A 20,155-nucleotide genomic window follows, 5' to 3' on the forward strand; every position below is an offset into this window, starting at 1 on the left:
ATGGAATACGATTGGTCTTACATTAGTAGCAGAATGCCCGATATGGTTTAAACTGCTATTGCGATCATATTGCGATTTGATTTCTATTCAATTTTGACTTTATTAACTTAGGAGAATCGGGCCCCAGGTTAAGTTGTCAGATACAGGAGATAAGAAGAGACGACACGGTCGGAGACCAACCAACTCCAAGTAAAATTGGGAAAAGGTCAAGAAGATGTACCTACATGATAGGTACTTCATGAAATGTTTAAGTATCAAAACCTATTTCGTATTTATGTATCTATGGTTGAATCATCCTTTGTCTTACGATTTAAAAATAAAATAACAATGGGCGCTTCGCCGTCAGACAACATGCACCAGTCAAAATGTTAACATTTTATAAATAAAATATGAAATAATATTTCGAAACATGGCATATTCTGCAACCAATAACATACATTTAAAACTTCTATATTTTCAAACTGCATAACGATCCAATATGTAAGTAATTTTAAGCAAAAAAAAAAACTGGTAGTTGTGCCTAAGGGTTTGAAGTACTTACTAAAAAATCTTACGGATTTCTTTCCTCTGCCTAAAATAATTATCAAGATAGTGTATGTATATTGCCTGCCTGTATCTATAACACAGACATGCATGCCCACAGTACCAAATTACTTGCGTTAATTCTTTTGGATGTTTCACTACTCTGGGTCTGTCGTCTGGCTCGAAACTTGTTGAGCAATAAGACATTTAATTCGCGCCTGTTTGCAAATACGAGTGGACCCTAAGAAAGTGCCTAAAGTAGGTACCATAGTGAGATCTTATTGTATACGTGTGAGTTGTAGTGGCAGTGTAACACTCGGGCCCGAAGGCGCGGCATGGAGGGCGGGGGGCGACAATCGCGGCTGCTCAGCAGATTGCTCGGGAAACTGCGAGGTGACCACCACAAGTATACTCTGGACAAACGATACTCACTCACTTCTACCGTGTAAGTACTGCCTCCTTCACATTATCTTGGTAAAAAATCAGTGACATGTGCTCGAGTTCATTAGGAATTCTTGCAGACGACTATGGTAGCTGCTTTCCCACTTACTAGCCCGAGGCTCTAGCAAATATCTGCTCAAAACAATGGTGCCTACCACTTAATTTTTAACTTCTCACTGCTTTATCAAAACGAGGCTTTACTACATACAATTCTACACAGTAGATACTGCATAGTTACTTACTTAAAATAATGATGAGACATCTCTTCGTCTATCCAAATGTTAACGTTAAGCGCACATCCGCAGCAACGACTCCAAAGAGGTTCAGCACTACGCTTCGTCGGCACGCGGCGGATCCAACAGCGTTTTTTACTTTAATATAAAGCCGTCGACTAACGAAGCCCTTCACGTGTCCAGCATGAGCGAGAGTACAGGCTGCAGCACCACCAATGAGGACGAAGACCTGGCCGAGGAGCCGCAGGTCTGCTGCCAACCCTCACAGAACGCCTCATCAGCTATCGATGATGACCAGTTCGGTGCTAACATTGATTTGAGGTAGGACTTGTGAAATGTGAAGTATTGGGACTCTTTGGGAGTTCAGTCAGTGATAAATATCTTAAGATAGGCCAAAAATAATTTGCGAAAATCACTAGAATTCGAATTTGCCTCGTGAGACCAACGATGAGAAACGGATTTTCCGTCAGATCCAGACTTTAAAGCGATAAAGAGATAGGTAACCTTTTAGAAAACTTGACAGTAATTATTTTACCTAACTATAGCAGATCATAAGATAGATTCGTCACATTCTGCTTTTCCTTTACAGATATGGCGGACAATATTTAACACCAGAACAGCTGCCTGAGTTCTGTGATCAATTGCATCACTTGGTTGAAGTGATAAGAAATATACAGTCATACGCTAAAGTCACTGGAGAATACCCAAGGTGAATAAGCTTATATAAAACTTCCCACATCACATGTAATGTCTTTCGTGGGGAATACTTACATTAAGAAAATTAACTAGCTAGGTGCTACATGAGGTACAGGCGTTAGTAAGGCTGTGATATTCACATCACAAATTAAAAATCATCTCTTAGCAGACTGACAAAGATAAAGATTTATTTATTGCACCTTTTACTATGGGATATCATCAAATGACTTGAAATGACCCCTTCTGCTGCGGGTTTAGCGATGATTTTATTGACTAAAATCCACTATGGTCTTCCTGAAGTCATTTGTGTACCGGGGCCACGGTAACTCTTTCAAACAATTCCGCAATAATAGACCGATCTTACCTTGTCCTTCAAATCCCAGTGAACTGGAACGCCGACTAGAACAAGAAGCGCGCGAGGTGGCCGCTCTGGCAGCAGAAGCCCGCAACGCGCGCGAGGTGGTGGCGCGCGCGCGGGCGCAGCGTCGAGCTGTGCGCGCGCACAAGAAGCATCTCGTGTCGCATCTCGCCAGTTTGAGGGAATCTGGTTAGTTTACACGGTGAACTATGTAGACAAGCTTAGGTATAGGCCATCAATTTCAATGATAGACTGAAGATCACCTTGATAATGATAACATTTAATAGTCTTAATAAGGTTTTTGCTTTTGGGATAAGGTACAATTATTTGGCCACAGCACGACATGAGATATTAAATTATTGTAGCGATCCTATCCTATTATATTATACGTACTGCTTTTACACCAATACGCTAGCACAGCGTGGTGAGTTTGGGCACAACCTACCAAGTTTGGGAGGACTTCTATTCGAACCCATCACCATCATTGGTTGTGTTCCGATAACTTGGCCCAGCCAGCCCATAACAGGCCATAGTTCACCATCCTTCCAAAGTTAAGTGAGCTACATATCGCAGAGGTGCGGGAGCTAGAGAGCACGGTGCGCCTGTCCGACAGGAAACTCTTCAAGAGCTGGGAGGCGCTCAAGGACTCCACCGACCCAGCGGCCTTTGAGCCTCTGCTTGATGAAATAAAGGTTAGTTACGTTGGACCTTTTGTGCCTTCTCAAAAACACTAACAGTGTCAAGTAATGTTCTGCTACTATTAGGAAAATTGAGGCTTGAATGACAAATATTTTAACAGAATTTGGCATGATTATGTACGGCACCAAAGCTAAAATAGTTGAAGAATTGTTAAGAACAAGACGCAGTGAGCTTTAGAATTCTCCCTAATCCAAGTTACAAACAGTTGGAAGTTTTGATCAACAGACCAGTCTGAAGACCTAGCTAAGTTTTGAGTAGATTTCCTTTCGAGAGTGGCGAGAGAAAATGCATTTTTGCACCGTCTTGCAAAGCATTATTGCATAGGCATTTAAGGCGTTTAGCTTGCTGAAAATGACCACTATTGCGTAGAACAAACAAGCAGCGTTGGAGTGCCTGGTCCGTCTGGTGGACAGCAAACAGGCAGCACTGTCCCGCGCCGCGCCTCTGCCAACCCCCCTCCCGCCGCCCGAGACACATGATAATGATGGTTTGTATATTGCTAATTGGTGTTTTTGGGTCTTTAAAGTTTAGAACCAGTTACGTTAAAAGTTATGAAAGACTTAAGTACCATTTTTGTGGAAAAATTTAAATATGGGTGCACTTAGAATAATTGGCAATTCATTCCTTAAAAGGATGTAACTAACATTGTCAACATCCTATCATTCGAAGAAGAGTGTTCACGCTGCAGCCAAAAACTTCTTGCACTTTCGGCCATCATGAAGTTTCCCGGCTCCGTTAGCTAGCAGGCCCTTCAGTCTAGCACATTAGGGTAGCATTTATCGTAAAGGGGAAGTATAGCCAATCTAGTGGGGTGCAGAGTCCGGAACAACTGGTGCTTCGGGCGGTTCGGGCGCACGTAAGCGGCACGAGGGACCACGCCGGCCTTCGAAGCGGCGGCGCCGGGAGCCGCGCTCCGTGCCACTGTCCGGCGAGCCCAGTAGACACGCACCGCCGCCACAGGTGATCACACTTACAGCCTGGGATCTCGCCTTTGTAAAACATACATCATCATCGCCCTCCTACTCTTATCCCTGACGTAGCGTGTCTTCGTTCTAATCATTGTTGAAGTCAGGACAGCTTGCCTTCAACGAATTAGCTCCTTTAATTCGCGCTTGCCTTCTACACCCCTTAGTTGCTCTCAAATATGGATTTCCGTGTTACCTACATCATCTACATGTCTCCAAAGCTTACTTACGATCCGGTAAAACGGTTGTTTCCCAATTTCTGTTAGATTAGAGGTTACAATAATCATTGTAGTTAACTTGGTAGCCTGGTTTTACCTACACACCATTATCATAAAACCTTCGATGTACAGCTAGAACTAGTTACAGCTGGAATACTTAAATCTAACTGTCTTCTCTCCAACCAGGTTACCCTATACATCCAAGGAACAGAGAGCACATCACGCTACAGAGTCGGCAGCGCCGGCGCAGTCGCGCTCACGCCTCTGGAACTCCCCTCCGGAGGCAGCGTCAGAGACATACTGTTCTTCACCACTAACTGACTGTCTGACAATAAATATGTATGTATCGGATGGTGGCTGCTTTTATTTATAGTATTTTTTGGTGTTTTCCATCATTTTGACCTCGGTCAATCTAAGAAAATGTTGTTAAGAAGAATACATAGAGGTAGAACTTGGGGGAAGACAGAGGGGGAGTAGAAAAAGAGAGTATTTAGGAGAGAATTTACATAAGGGAGTTTGTAGAGGAGAGTAGATAGGGGCAGTACATAAGGGAGCATATCAACGTCGGTATCAACCTGTCGATCACTCAATAGATCGTGAAATAAGTGTGATGTCACAAGTAAAATCTTGTTCCTAAGGAGAAATTCAGAAAAAAATACCCAATGCAGTTAATTAAGAATTCCAACAATTAATTGAAATCCTTATCTTTTGATTCGCTTGTAATTTACCAATTGAATTACTGAGATTGTACAGTCGTACAGCGAATTAAGTGATTTTCTGGTGTAGAAATTAACTGAGCATGAAATGTGAATTTATGTTCTTTGATTAACCTTGCGACAAGCATGACATATGGCTAGTTCTCATAATTAAGGAATTTTGGTTGGCTCGAATCATAGCTCATTAGTTTTTGAATATTTTTGATTTATTTTAAATCTAGAATAACAAAGCAATTGGATTTTATATGGGCACTGAAATTCAGATAGATTCGAAAATATCTTTTTGTAGAAAAATGCCTCAACATGAGCAAAAATGTCACTTTCCTGTGGGGCGATTTTCCAAAACGCAAGTTTTCTACCGACATAATGCGTAAAGTAAATACATAAATAAATCAATCAATACCTAATCACAGTAACAATTAGTAAAACTTTACTAAAACTTAAAAAATAGTTTTGTAGCTCCCTATTTTTTGACGATTTTTAATCATAGAATAGGGGCGACAAGAATTGTGTATCACATTCCTGTCAGCTAAAAACATGTCAAGAATACCTATAAATTGAATTTAGATAGCTGTTGATAGATTTCTATGACAAAGTAGGTAGTTAGGTAAGCTCATTGCCGTTCATAGTTCCGCGTAACAACCAATCAGATAGTCTTAACGAAGCTCTGATCGACCGCAGACGCGTTCGGGACAGACAACTTCTCACTTGTATGGTAAGTATTTACGTAAACAATATTTAGATTTCATATATAATTTTTATTATTTTAAATAATACACCAAGGATAAATATTCAATGAAGTAGTGAAATGTCATTCAAAGACAACGTTTTTGTGTTTTTTGTGAATAACATCAAAATTATCATTTTTCTGTATATCACTTGTCTGGATATGGGTACACAGGAAAGTGATAACATTACAGGATAGTGATGGATTTCCTTGGATTCCTATTTTTTTTCTTAACATTTTATATTTTTATCCGTTGAGGCCTTGTTTTCACAGAAACCAAAATGTCACAACCTAAGAAAAAAAAAGACCAGGGAAGAAGTACTAGCACAAAAGCAAAAAAATAAAGAAAACTTTATGACAGAATGAAAAATGATCCAGAGAAGTTAGGTACTTTGAAAGAAAAGAAAAAAACAGTATTAGGTAATTAAAGTCAAGCAGTACGTACAGGAAAGATAAAAACAATATCTGAGATGACTGAAAGATGAAGAAAGACACGAAACTGATTCTGATGATTGTTATTGTATTATCAGGGGATTGTTATACAAAGAAAACACAACAGGTCAAGATTGGATCAAATGCATCATATGCCATCAATGGATGCAATGTAACTGCATCAAAACGGATATAGTATTGTTCAAGTGTCCTGCCTGGTTATCGGATAAAGACTGTGCAATGCAAACTTAAACTGACCTATGTATTTAGAGAATTTTCGATTGATTATTATTAAAAACAACACTGAAATTACATATGCCCTTCTAATAATTAAGTTTCTTTAAAGTTAGTACCTGAAAAAAGGCATCTGATTATTTTGTGTAACGTATTCATTTCATAGAATGAGTTGATTTTATTGAACTCTTTAAGACAAATTAAGACTATTAAGTTGCAGACTTGTATAAAACAGACTATCATTATTTATTGTGACTTGCTATTAAAATTTTGTAATTCATTGTTTTTAAATAAAAAATAAATCGGGTAATTTGTGTTTAATAATCTCACTTTCCTGGTTATTTCTCACTTTTCAGGCAGTTAAATAACATTCACATCTTAAAATTGTTAACGGTTTTTAATAAATATATAAAATATTATATAGTGAATAATTTACATGTCACTTATTGTGCATTTTTATACATATTTCATGTTTATTTTCATTTTCCTGTGTCATATATCATTTGCCTGCCTTATTATTTTTTTGAAAGACCTATAATTTAATTATTTACCAATATTTTGTCTGACCCGCAAAACTTGTGCTTATTTATGTAACAATCTTGACTTCTAGCCACTTAGAATACTCAATTTTAGAAAAAAAGCATGGGTCTAATAATGTTCCGTTAAAATTCCTTCATAATGAGAACTACCCATATGTTGCTTTAATTAGTGTTATGTAATTAGTCCTTTGTTCTGACCCATTGTTATTGCTAGGTGTAGGAAGGTATTGTACGGATTGCTTACAAACTTGGCTCTGCCCTAGATTAAATAAGATTAATTAGTTATACGACATCCTGGCAACCGAGTGTAAACCAGTTGTCGTGGAATGGAGAGGATTGTGTTTAAGTAAGGTCTTGAGTATGTACTTGGATTGAAATAGTTTAAAGAAATGGGACCAAAGAATGTTACTTGTAAGATGAATTTAGAAGTTTACTCGTCCGTACTGGCACGTCTTCTTAAAGGGCATGTTGTGCCGATCCCTAATGAAGTTGGGAAAACTTCAGGAGGGTGATGATTTAGATAAACCTACTGCATTCTATACATCAGTGACTGGTAGCATTTAGGATGTTGCTAGTTTAACAAGAAAGCTAGAAGCTGAAGATAATATCTGGTCTTGATCCAGACACACAAAAGTACGAAAATCTCAATCACAAACACATTTACTTCCAAGTGTTTATTTTACAAAGATCACAATACGTTACGGACGTACGGTTTGTTACATTCGCACCCTGTCCTCGGTGTTACGCTAATACAAAACTAGGCCTTCTTTTCCTCTGCGGGCGCCGGGGTTTCGGCGGCCGGGGCTGCTGGGGCGGCGGCGGCGGCCACGGCTGCGGGGGCAGCAGGCGCGTCCGAACTCGGCGCTTCAGACTTCACCTGGAAGGGGAAATACTTTTACCATAATTTTACTTAATTGTTTGTGTGGTGCTTGTACTGTGTCTGTGGTGAGGTGAGGTGACGAGGTATGGTAATTGGTGGTAATCTTGTGTCTTATGGATGATCGTATTAATTGTGCCTTTTTGAGGAGTTTCTTATGCATTTGTCAAGTGAATATAGTGTGGAGTTCATTCGAAAGTTCAGACCTTTTTGTGATATAGGTTCGTCTCTGCGCATCACTTGCCTAAACAGCATTAGCTCATCCCTAGAAAAATAGGTAAAGGGCGTCTGCGATTTTTGCCCAATGCTTGTGTGATGATGATGATGGGATTAGTGATGAAGCTCATGTCTAAAGACATCTGGAATGTATCGGGCAGTATTTAAAATGTTTGTTTGTAACTTGTCTTCAAACTAACCTCAGCGGCTGCAGCGGCCGCTTCAGAGGTGGCTTCGGCGGGGGCTGCTGCAGGGGAGGACACGGCTGCAGGATCTTCCTTCTTCTCCTCCTCCGGCGCGGGCGCACCGTGGCTCATCTGCAATAAAACACGATGTTATCGTGGGTGTTCTTGCGTGTAGGTACAGGCCTAGTAGGTTCCTTGAAGACCCGCAGACGTCTGGTTTCGAATATCAGAATCTCGAGGAGTGACGTTAAAACTCACTTTGATTCTAACAAACAGGAATAGGTTCTCCTTGAGATGTGTCGGTAGTATTATCTAGCTATGTACCTATGTAATTTTTAGTAAAATCTACCAAGAGAGTAGAGGGATCAAGTTTCGCGAATAAAATGTGAGGAAGGGAATTCGGTTTAAAATTGTTGAGACTCAACCCAATTGGATCAAAATTCACCAAAAGTCACCAGCTAGGTTCCCTAGCCTAGAATTGAAGAAGTGAGATTTGATACTCGACAGCAAATGAGATGCGCAAACCCAAGTGAGGCTGTGGTCTCGTTTAGAGGGTTTCAGCCTGAAGTACAACCAGGAATAGTTCCTTTAGTACTCACTTCTGCAGCCCCTAGCTTGCCCCCCGAAAGTACCTCAGCTAAAGCCTCGTTATTGTAACCAGTTTCAAGTTCATTTAGACCCTGGGTCGGTTGAATTGGTCCGCAAACAGAAAGGGGCAATTTAGATTCAAATATACTTAGATACCTACACTTCTTAGTTTTTTGGGATTGATTTATTTTTAATTGGGTAGACATTTTGAAGCGGTCTCATGAATATTTGTAAGAATGGCAAGAACGAAATAATTGTGCATTGCGGCAACAGAAATATTCGCTTAAACCTTAACTAAACTAATGAGAATCTTATATATAAAAATCAATTGCTGTTCGTTAGTCTCACTAAAACTCGCGAATGGCTGAACCGATTTGGCTTTTTTTGGTTTTAAAATGTTTGTAGAGTTCCAGGGAAGGTTTAAACGATACGAAGTTCGCGGGATGAGCTAGTTAGATATAAATTACACTTGATTCTACTGATTGTAAATATACGATCCTTGTGGGCCAATCTTCGGCGGATTCTGCATTTGCAGGGAAACTGCAGCTCCCCTACACAAGAAGACCATCAAATACTTATTAATTAAAACGATTAAATACGAATTTTATTCTTTACGTTATATAAATTAATTTAATTTTGAGAATGTGGTCCAAGTTACGGAAAAAACTAAGGTGACAATACTTTAATATTTTTTTTGAATTAGATGCGATCGACGCCTATATTAGTTTCATGAGATACAATACAACTGCCTATCCCTATGGAAATAAAACTGATTAGATTAGACTAGTGGGATCCTAAATCTACGATCGGAACACATTATATCCCCCTGATCTGCAAATTCACTAAGATTCGATGCACTTGTTTTTTGGAGAACGCGACGCGGTAAAATTTTCAAAAACCTGATGATTTCTGTCCGAACACAAACTATATTAAAACAATTAAGGACTCGTAAATAAATCCTACCTGGACTGCCACGAAGGCGAACAAAGCGACAGCCACTAGAACCTTCATATTCACAAGCGTCCAACTTTATGTCAATAAAACTTGAAAAGTGTACGGCTTTAATTTATAACAGTGGCCGCGTAATCGCCGGGAAGATTGTAACCAAAATAACTATTATGATTCGTTCAATAATGAGCTCTGTTTATAAAACAAAGCTTGGCGGAACAATTAAAATCGTTATCGTTTTATGAGCTTGTTTCTAATTTGCCGCGCGTTCATGTTCAATATTGCTTTAGCCATGACGTGGCACTGAAGGGCCTCCATGATTCCTTAGTTTCGGAGACTTTTAGGGATATTTTTTGACTCTCTTGGACTTAATATACTTGTTCATCCCAAGCATCCCTATCACTTTAATCATAAATTGGGTAATCTAACAACTCATCCATTCCCACTGTTCCTGTACCTTAACTCTTTTACAGTTCTGGATGCCTTAGTGTTTCGGGACCGTAGGAACTCAATTCTCGAACAGTCCCACAGCCTCGGGTGTTTCCAATTTTGAAGCGATGTTAGGTATCATTGCTACCACAGCACTTAAGTATTATAGGATGAGTGGCATAGCTACTTGCTAGGGGATTAGGGTTAGATTTGTATCTGTGGGACTTTGCAGACTCATCAACTGCTTACCTTTCTGCTGAATTGGGGCCGAATTTTGGGTTTTAGTGTGTTTTACATGGAGCGTTTATGCGTCAGATTTCCTGGATTTAAGATCCCAGATTTTAACTTAATGCTATGACTGGACTGTCTGCAAATGTCAGCCACGTTGCTTAACTTTATCAGTCTACCTGTGTGGCTGTTCTGTTAACCACTTAGCTACGGGCTCTCCGCTCTTTTGACATTCTTTGAGGAAAATTACCGGCTCTCATAGAAAATTGTTGGTCGCTTTAGTATAAAAGGTACGATATTACAGATTCCATTATGCATGTAATAATACAATAATAGTTGTAAATTAAACAATAATATGGAAGGTATCGTGTGATACCTATCTATCCATGACACATGTTAGAAGAATGCAGGTTTCATTTATCCATATTTTGAAATAATAATAGCCATCCTACAAATCAATGAAAACTCAAGATTTTTCCATGCACACCATAGTGATTAGATGTACGACAATCTTACACGTGTTTTAATTTTACCTTTATCAATTTCATGGCTACCTGACTTGTAATTTCTTGGTTAATTCATTAATGGAACTAGCTCCAAGATCATCGGCGTCGTCTTCAGTTATGCGTGCTCTCGAAAGATAATGTTGCAGTTTCTACTGATTAAATAATGTCCTGCTTTTGTTTATTTTATTTGGTTCTAATATTGCTTTTTACAGAAAGATATCTCTGTTCTCAGGCATTACATAGACCCCATGGATGCAGTAACGGACTACCAGCTAAATAAGTGTTAGTTTATCGTATTTATTTGTACAAAACAGTTTCAAAAAAGTAAATTAGCTAAATAATATTTAATATTATTTAATAAGGCTATTGAATGTTTTATAATTGCGTAACTGTGTATTAAAATAAAGCAGTCGTCTGGTGTATGCCTATTTTACATGTTAATTTATACTTTTAGTAGATTTACTTAAAAAACTGAAATAAATTAAGCAAATATAAAAAGTAGAAATAGTTTATCGCTGCGTATGGTGCGTGTATCCGAATGTACATCTAAATGTCAGTCTACGTTCCGTTCACATCACACCATACGAGTTATATACATTTAGCTTTTCAATCTCCCAACATATTATTCATTTTGTATATGAAAGGGGAAATTATCATAATTTAGATAAGCTGACTAAAGAAAACCTGCACTATTATTCTCTTTATATAACCGAACTATCAAGTGCATGAAGCTTCCTTATTGTAGAGTGACTATTGTGACATTCGGAACGTAGACGAAAACCTTGAGACGTTGGCATTTCTGGCATTTCGTTGGCTCTCGTTTGGCAGATGGGAAAAATGAATTGATCGAAAAGAAAAATCTTTGCCAGGATTATTCTGAATGATGTCATTTGAGTGATCTGCGATCGATAAAAAGTATTAGTTTTGTTTGTTTGTAATATATTTTAGTTAGAAAAATGGCTTCGCGTGGTGGTGTTATGGTGACTGGTACGAACGGTGCCGATTTCGAACACAGAGAGAAAATAGCAGCACAATATCAGATTAGGTACGTAATTTGGCTTATTTACAAGTATTTAAGGCCGTACGGAAGAATTTAATTGTGTGTCGAATGTAAGCTTGATCTGCAGTTGATATATTTTTTCGACCAAGTTCCGTCAAATTATTTTTAGACAAAAGCAGTCGATAGCGAATTATGTTTCGCGCCAATTATTTAAAAGGCTCGCACATTAGTCAATTACATATAAATAACTCGTATGTTTATCTTGCCATGTGGGATAACAACAAAAATTGGAGATAATTCAACTTTATGTTCACCTCAGTCAAATCAAAACATTGCAAGTTTCTGAGTTTGGACACTAATTATGTTGTATCAATCCTATATCTGATAATGATAATCTTATTGTACTCAATTTTCTCTATCAAGAATTACCATATGGAACCATCTGATGTGTCAATTAGCATTCTGTATATAAGTAGAGAAAGTAGTTACCCTTGAAAACATAAAAGGTTGTGCAACTATGCAGCTGCCTCATTAAATTTTACAGCTTCCATTTCCTAATAACATTAGCCAAAAACCAAGGAGAAATTTTATGTGGTTATAAAGCAAGATTAATGTTTCAATCAGTGTAACTTATGGTTATTTGGTATTTTCTGACATTCATAACTTTTAAATATAAATCTGAGTTAGTTAATGATTTATAGTTATACCAAAATATCCCTAAGTTAGAGCAGAAGATATATTAAATAAAATACAGAAACATCAATTTTTTTTATTAACCATTTAAACTCCATAACAATTTTTTAAAATATTTTTTATTTAATTTATCAAACTTTCTGGTTTGACATCTACATTTAACTGAACAGCCAAAATCAATGGTTAAAAAACCATTTCCCGTACATACAAATCTTCAAACCAACCTATATGGTGACCAAATACATAAACCATTATTAATATAAAGGACTAGCTTTTACTTCAAATGAAGCTACCTATGAGTTTCACAGGAGTCTTGCTAGCTTTATAAGCAAACATACGTCCCAAAAGCGGATAAGCCGTTCTAAGTACATATGGAAGCCATGGATTACACCTGGGCTAATAAAATGTATGAATCACAGGGACAAACTGCATAAAGATTTGAAAAAGCACCCAAAGGATGAAGTAAAAAGACTTGTTTATACTCGATATCGGAATTTTTTTACTGATCTGGTTCATAAGCTTAAACGAGAACACGACAGTAATAAGTTAGAAGAAAACAAACACACCACTAAAGGTTTATGGAATACTATAAAAACAATCACTGAAAAAAACAACAATAGTAGTAGTTCTAGTGAAATCCTTCTATGTAAATCCACGGCACAAGAATCGGTTGATTTTTGCAACGACTATTTTTCCTCGGTTGGCAAGAATCTCGCAAGCCAAATTTTAGCTGACATAGACGAAACTGAGGAGTCAGTAATCTCAAAGCAACGATTGACTGAGTCTTCAGCAGTTAACTTCTTCATGCAACCTACTGATATCTATGAAATTAACAATTTAATTGGTAACCTCAACAACGAGAGCGCAGCTGGCTTAGATGGTCTCACGCCAAAAATTATAAAAAAGATAAGAAATGAAATAGTGAGCCCGCTTACTTACATTATTAACCTCAGCCTAAGTTCCGGTGTATTTCCCGATAAATGGAAAGAAGCTCGGGTCACCCCTATTTATAAAAAGGGATCGAAACAGGACCCGGCCAACTACAGGCCTATATCATTGTTGGGGGTATTTTCCAAAATACTAGAAAAGATAGTGAACAGGCGTCTCATAGCATTTCTAGAAAAAAACAAGCTTATATCCAATAAGCAGTTTGGTTTCAGAAAGGGATTATCCACAGAAGATGCTGTCAGTCTCTTGACAAAACTGGTCACATCACACCTAGATAATAATAAAAAATGCTTGGGGGTCTTTTTAGATCTCGCGAAGGCATTCGACACTGTCGCAATTCCCATACTATTGAAAAAACTAGAATTCATTGGAATTAGGGGATTACCGTTAAGTTGGTTTAAAACCTACCTTACCAACAGACGACAGTGTGTGAAATTGGATGACCAAGTTAGCTCGTTTAATAAATTGACATTTGGAGTCCCACAGGGAAGCGTTCTCGGTCCCACGTTATTCATCATATACATTAATGACATACAACGAGCAATAGAGCAGAATTCTGATGTCATATGCTACGCAGACGACACGGTCATTATTTTCCATGGAAAATCCTGGGAATCGGTGCACACAAAAGCCCAGAAGGGCCTTTCTAAAATCAATCACTGGCTGAAGTATAATCTCCTCTCCTTAAATATAGACAAAACGAACTATTTGTGTTTCCACAAAACCCAAGCATCGGCACCCAAGCCTGGACTCAATATCAAAATTCACTCTGCTAACTGCAATGTTCCCCAGTGCACCTGCGAGAAAATAAAAAAAGTAGAATCAATTAAATACTTGGGGGTCATAATAGACCAAAACCTCTCATTCAAACCCCACATAGACTTGGTGGCTAAACGTACCAGGAAATTGATTCACATAATGAAACTCTTACAAGGTGTTGCTAACAAAAAGACACTACGAATGGTGTATGTAGCATTATGTGAGTCAATTCTCTGTTACTGTATAACAATATGGGGTGGAGTTGGAATAACCGCCATGATTCAAGTCGAAAGAGCCCAACGGTCGGTCCTGAAAGTCATGTTCAAAAAACCGTACAGATATTCAACTGAACTTCTATACCAAGACGCCGCAGTACTTAGTGTCCGACAGTTGTACATACTTAAAATAGTATTGAAACAACATAAAATTGTTACTCGGACACAAGAATATCCAAAACTACTCAATCGTCGAGTATTCAGATGTGCATCGGTTAGGGTGAAAACTACTTTTGCCCAACGTATGCAAGAATTCCTGCTCAGTCACATTTATAACAAGGTTTTGAAGATATGTGACATAAAATGCTGTAGAACTAGTCAAGCCAAAAAGATCGTTCACAAATGGCTGTTATCCCTAACATACAAGGAATCCGAATCTCTTACAAAAATAGTTTCATAGTACACTCGCATGCACGCACTTACACACACACACACAAACACACACACACACACACACACACACTCACCACACCCACACACACACACACGCACACACTCACCACACCCACACACACACACTCACACGCACACACACACACTCACCACACACATACACACACACAAGCATGCCCATATCAAACTACCAACAAAAATAGTTATGCATTGTATAAAATCATCTTGTACAATACCACTCAGGACTCCACGAGACAGGCTTGACCTAGTGTGGAGTCCAGCAGTAAAGAGTTTCCTCACTTACTTTAAATACTGTTAAGTACAATAAATAGGAAGTGATTATGCTAAATAGATTTATGTAATGTGTTAAGGAAATGGAAACACTGTATAACTTTTGTTTTGGTAAATAAATCATTATTATTATTATTACTTATACTTCATACCATTAACCAAGATGTCCAGATAAAATATGACTTAGTTATTGGTGAAGCACCACACTATCTCTGAACCATACTACAGCTCAACAGTTAAAATATTTTACCTTGAAAGCATAAAAAGCCAGAAATATTTTGAGACTGCAATATAATTAAGGATAATAATAAAAGGCAATTGTAATATTTTCCAGTGCTTTAAACAAGTCTCGTCTGAAGTACTGTGTGTTCTTCCACCACATCATGTTCCTGGTGATGCTGGCCAAGCTCTCCGCAGACATACTGGACAAACTCGACATATTTATACTGGAGATTGAAGAACTGCAGATTCCACAGGTAACCATTCAGCTTTACTTTACTGTAACCTCTTGAATGTTGTGTATGAGATGTTGAAACATGGTGGTCAAAAATAGAGTGATTTTTTTTTACATACACATTTGAATATGACCACCAAAGAGATGGCCAAACAATATGATAAAGGTAGTAGGCACTGGGTGCAGGCTGCTTCCAATGAATCCTTATATTTTAGCCTCAAAAGATTGGATAATTATGTCAAGAGAAAAAAAAATATTCAGTAACTAAAATCCTATGGCAAGTATGAGTCCCATTCTACATTTTGAGTATTCCTTCTGCATACTAAAAGTTGCCTAGAGAATCTTGTAACAGCTGCTTATAATTCTTTTCGAAAATTTCAGCCTCTCTGGTGGGAATACATATGGTGCCTATCCCTGCTACTCTCGTTCCTGGGCCTATCAGCGATCAAACGCAACAACATCCGTCAGCTCAGACGGTACATATACGGTATCACAGCGCTCGGCTTCGGCCCATTACTTTACTGTGTGCTATACTACTGTGGGGATGTGTGGAGGTACCTGACGATGGACGAGGATGAGGATGACAGCAGCGAGGTGGACATTGAGCTCTGGCAGGTAGGTGTAAGTTGGATTTTTAATTCGTTTCTGTGTTTTATGTGTGCTTTATTATGTTGCTTAATGGACTTTGCGCCTTTAAAAATGAATTAAAAAGAATTAAATTATTTATTGAGGATTTATTGAAAATTTATTGAGGATTGAGATTCCGGTTAAATGCTAAAACTGACATTGTCAATGTGTTTGCTTTCTAACATGGATGCTCAAGTTTTTATAAATAAATAAATACTGCAAAAAGCTGCTTGAGGAAGTCAAAGAAGAAGAAAGTCAGAAGTGTAGAGATGGCATTATTATATCTTTCCCAGTTTTGAGATGAAGATGGTAAAATATATCTGCTTTATTATGATTCCTATATATTATGAAAATATTTTTGCCTGGTTAATTTATTCTAAAAATGACAAAGACTTTTATGTAGTACTAGCTTCTGCCAGCGGTTTCACCCGCATCCCGTGGGAACTACTTCTCGTAGCGGGATAAAAAGTAGCCTATAGCCTTCCTCGATAAATGGGCTATCTAACACTGAAAGAAATTTTCAAATCGCACCAGTAGTTCCTGAGATTAGCCCGTTCAAACAAACAAACTCTTCAGCTTTATAATATTAGTATAGATTAAAACTGTCAAAGAAGTTAGCTACACATACAAACACAATAAATTGTGATCAAGGTTCATTTCATTGTTCTACTTTCCAGGGCTACCCCTACGGTCTGCTGTGGTACGCATTCGTGCTGCTGGCATCACAGATCCACTTCTTCCAGCTGTACTTCTCCTACAACCTGCTGAAGGCGTGGCGCGCCAGGGGGGCGCTGAGGAAAGCCGACTAGAACACACACACATAAGGTCCACTTTCCCCTGACCACTGCCCGAGTGAATGTCAGCGGCTATGGAAATAGTTGTGAGGTGAAACTGAAATAGTTATATTGTTAAGAACTGAATTTTAGAGGGATTTGTTACATGACAAACTGGGGTTAAACTTGTTGTAAATCATTTGACGTTTTTATAGCACAAAAAATTATGTTGATGTTCTTGTTGGTTAATTTTGCTAATCTGAAGTTGGCCTTTTGACGCCTCGAGCCTCACGCTTTAGTGTATTTTGACTGTCATGAAGTCACTATTGGCCAACTTCAGATAAGTAATATTACTGCTAGGTAGTGTGATTCTTTGAGAGAGTCTAATATTATAGATCCGTGTAGCTAAAACATTCACCTAAATTGCCGTAAAATTAAAAATGTCGTAATCTAGTCGACATTGAATGATTTTTGGCCGTCCGTTTATAATACTCTAAATAATTTAAGCCTTTGACTATATTTTACTTGACAAGTTATGTTTTGTAGTATTTATTCAGTTCACCTATAATTAGATAATATATTCGATAATACTACACTCTAAAAATGTCTCATTTGTGTTCCGATATGTAAATGTACTTAAATACTTTTAAATTGGTTATCATTAAAAGACAATAGCCTATTGTTTAGATAGATTGACGTTTCAACGTTCTCGTCTTTTAAATAAATAATTCATTTCATTAACATAACATTATATAAATACACGACATAATGTAGGCTTATTATGTCATCCAAGTAGATAATTTTGTGAAATATACGTTGAAAAAATTACTTTCTGATTAATTGATCAAAAAATCAACAAAGTGATGCATTTTTCAACGCAGCATTTCATTTTACGCAATAACGATTGTGCAATGTATTAAGTATTTAAGGAAAGAAAATGTAATTCAATGTCTATTTTAGATACATATGTGGTAGTTTTTTTATAGTCAATATTCATAGATTTGAAGCGCAAATGACATTTTGATGACGACTGGGTTTTACTCAATTTTTGTACGGTTGTGTTTTAAATGCCCCAATAATAATAGTAGAAAATAAATGCAACATAAAATTAAGTGTAATCCAGTCGAAAATATATTTTTCAATCCATATTTAACATACTTAGCACTGTAAATAAATACTTACATTGATGTTCTAGATTCTAGAACGTAATTTGAAATTAAATGAACCGTTTGGTGTATTCAAAATGGCGGCTTTTATCAAGATGGCGGGTAAAAAGCTAAATAAAAGTAGTGCAAAAATTTGACTGAATACATAGTTGAATTTTACATAGTTTTAAACAAAGTTACTTATGCTAAGAGTAAGTGTGAAGCGACGTTATTTATTAGTTACAATATTATTTTGTAACTAAGATTGTAGACACTTGGAGGTGCCACGATAGAATGAGTTTTTTTTAAATAAAATATTTAAACGAATGTTACCATATAATATGCATATTCTAAATTATTAATAGTCTTGAACTTTGCGTTTAAAATGCATTACGTTTGCCTAGTATCTGATAAAATTAACTTAAGATATTTATCCTTTAATGGGTGATTATTATCTTCTGTTATCAATGGCACCAATAATTATGGCACGACAATTAATCTAAATAATAATTACGATTTTTTCTGGAAAATAGATTTTCGTGGTCCTTAGATAACTAAAGATTAATTTTAATCGCAAAGTATCGACAATCGGCCTACCAAACACAATGTATAAGTGTAAGGATGTAAATAAACAATATTATTACGTTTCAGTTCAATTTATAATAGATTTAAGTGTTTGTTTGTTTTCAAAGTTTTCCCTTGGTCTATTTGTTTTTTAATAATAAAACATTTTGTAAAATTATTGTGTATCTTTTTACGGTTAGGTATCATTGCCCTTCTGTTTTCATCCTAATTTTATTCGGGTCGACACAGCATGTTTTCTTCTTTCATACACTATCTGCCATCATCCCACAAGTGAAAACTTTTTCACGCTTATTTGATGTACTTTTTTTGATATTATTATTTTTTATACATCATCAATCACTATCAATAATGCTTCGATTCAAAATGTTATCTTGTTTTTAACATTTCATGCTCAACACTAGGCTGTCGAATGTTTTAATTGATTAAACATAATTAGCACCTACACAAATAATATGGTATTTAGACCTCAATATAACCGATAAAATAAGCTCGATATCGCTTCAGTAATCTGTCATTTCATTCACTCAATTATTTAAGTATAATAAATAACATAATTATGTGATTAGAACTAGGGATTATGTACATTAATTGGAAATAGTTTAGATCTTATCAGTTTATCTCAAACGTCTGGTGGAATATTACTTTTTCACTTCAGTAGCTCAAAGATGCAGGTTTTTTCTGATTTAAAACAGAAAAATTACCTTGTTAGTTCACAAGTTCATGTCAAAACCCGGTAGTTACGAGTGGGTTATACAAACAAAGGCTTGTTAGGTTTGTAAATAAAATAACATGATAAGAATTATTCGGGATAGGTTTCTAAAGATATAAATATCCATAGTTTATGTATCCGCATTCCAGAAGAAAGCCAACCAACCTAAACTAATTATTCCCGCAAACCTCAAAAAAAATAATTGAGTCATAAAATATCCGAAGGAAATACTAGACAAGGGACGTTTTTCAAGTAGGTTCTGGCTACCCTATACCTACCACATGTTATGCCCTCGGCCCTCGGTCACATCTCTTCATAACCAGCGCAGGTCTGTGTTGGCAGTTATTCAGGTAGCTACATATTGATTCCCAAACCCCTTCGTCTTCACCGGGGAGTCTTCACACTTCGAACGTCTTTACCGGGGAGTCCCACATACCCCTCTCCCGTCCCCCGACGGGAAGCCCAGCGACAACAAAAAAAAGGTAGGTGCAGTTCTATACTCTGCTCTGTACCTGTTCTTGTCGAGATAGATAATTGAGAAACTCTGCCGCTTACAGCTCAGAACTCTTCGATTGCAGTATACCAATAAATTGCAAATACCAGGTACCAGGTAGCAATTGCTGGGGATTAGAGAATAACGATATTCGATTGTTTTCTCAAAAATATCCTCGATAAATGTCTCCACTTTTCGGACGCCGTGCCACACACAGCATGCGTGCTCATGTTCCGCTGCAATCATAATAGAT

The 20,155-nt window shown here is 37.3% G+C and overlaps 3 protein-coding genes across 7 annotated transcripts; 2 read left to right on the top strand and 1 right to left on the bottom strand.

Annotated features, from left to right (window-relative positions):
* Positions 1–311: 311 nt before the first annotated feature.
* Positions 312–4,481, top strand: LOC110378657 (uncharacterized). 4 transcript variants are annotated; one of them, XM_021338011.3, is made up of 9 exons: positions 312–480; positions 825–967; positions 1,269–1,517; positions 1,786–1,905; positions 2,276–2,439; positions 2,839–2,942; positions 3,319–3,436; positions 3,767–3,909; positions 4,319–4,481. In XM_021338011.3, exons 2-9 carry the CDS (start codon positions 858–860, stop codon positions 4,451–4,453), a joined length of 1,143 nt encoding a protein of 380 aa, XP_021193686.1. In that variant the 5' UTR covers positions 312–480; positions 825–857; the 3' UTR covers positions 4,454–4,481. The 4 variants fall into 4 exon arrangements, 3 of the variants coding, with proteins under 3 accessions (XP_021193686.1, XP_021193683.1, XP_021193687.1); XR_007510608.2 differs by having other exon boundaries at positions 313–480; positions 2,824–2,942; positions 3,757–3,909; XM_021338008.3 differs by having other exon boundaries at positions 313–480; positions 2,824–2,942.
* A 2,958-nt stretch (positions 4,482–7,439) lies between these two features.
* LOC110378658 (outer membrane protein H.8) lies at positions 7,440–9,770 on the bottom strand. Its single transcript, XM_021338014.3, has 3 exons — positions 9,610–9,770; positions 8,074–8,190; positions 7,440–7,657 (listed from the first exon to the last, which is right to left on the bottom strand). Exons 1-3 carry the CDS (start codon positions 9,655–9,657, stop codon positions 7,538–7,540), a joined length of 285 nt encoding a protein of 94 aa, XP_021193689.1. The 5' UTR covers positions 9,658–9,770; the 3' UTR covers positions 7,440–7,537.
* Positions 9,771–11,541: 1,771 nt separating this feature from the next.
* LOC110378668 (protein jagunal) lies at positions 11,542–18,420 on the top strand. Of its 2 annotated transcripts, none has more exons than XM_021338029.3 (4): positions 11,542–11,802; positions 15,451–15,592; positions 15,952–16,191; positions 16,875–18,420. In XM_021338029.3, exons 1-4 carry the CDS (start codon positions 11,714–11,716, stop codon positions 17,004–17,006), a joined length of 603 nt encoding a protein of 200 aa, XP_021193704.1. In that variant the 5' UTR covers positions 11,542–11,713; the 3' UTR covers positions 17,007–18,420. The 2 variants fall into 2 exon arrangements, with proteins under 2 accessions (XP_021193704.1, XP_021193705.1); XM_021338030.3 differs by having other exon boundaries at positions 11,543–11,802; positions 15,952–16,185.
* The last annotated feature ends 1,735 nt before the right edge of the window (positions 18,421–20,155 follow it).

The sequence above is a fragment of the Helicoverpa armigera genome, chromosome 23 (assembly GCF_030705265.1).
Source record: "Helicoverpa armigera isolate CAAS_96S chromosome 23, ASM3070526v1, whole genome shotgun sequence".
Lineage (NCBI taxonomy): Eukaryota > Metazoa > Arthropoda > Insecta > Lepidoptera > Noctuidae > Helicoverpa > Helicoverpa armigera.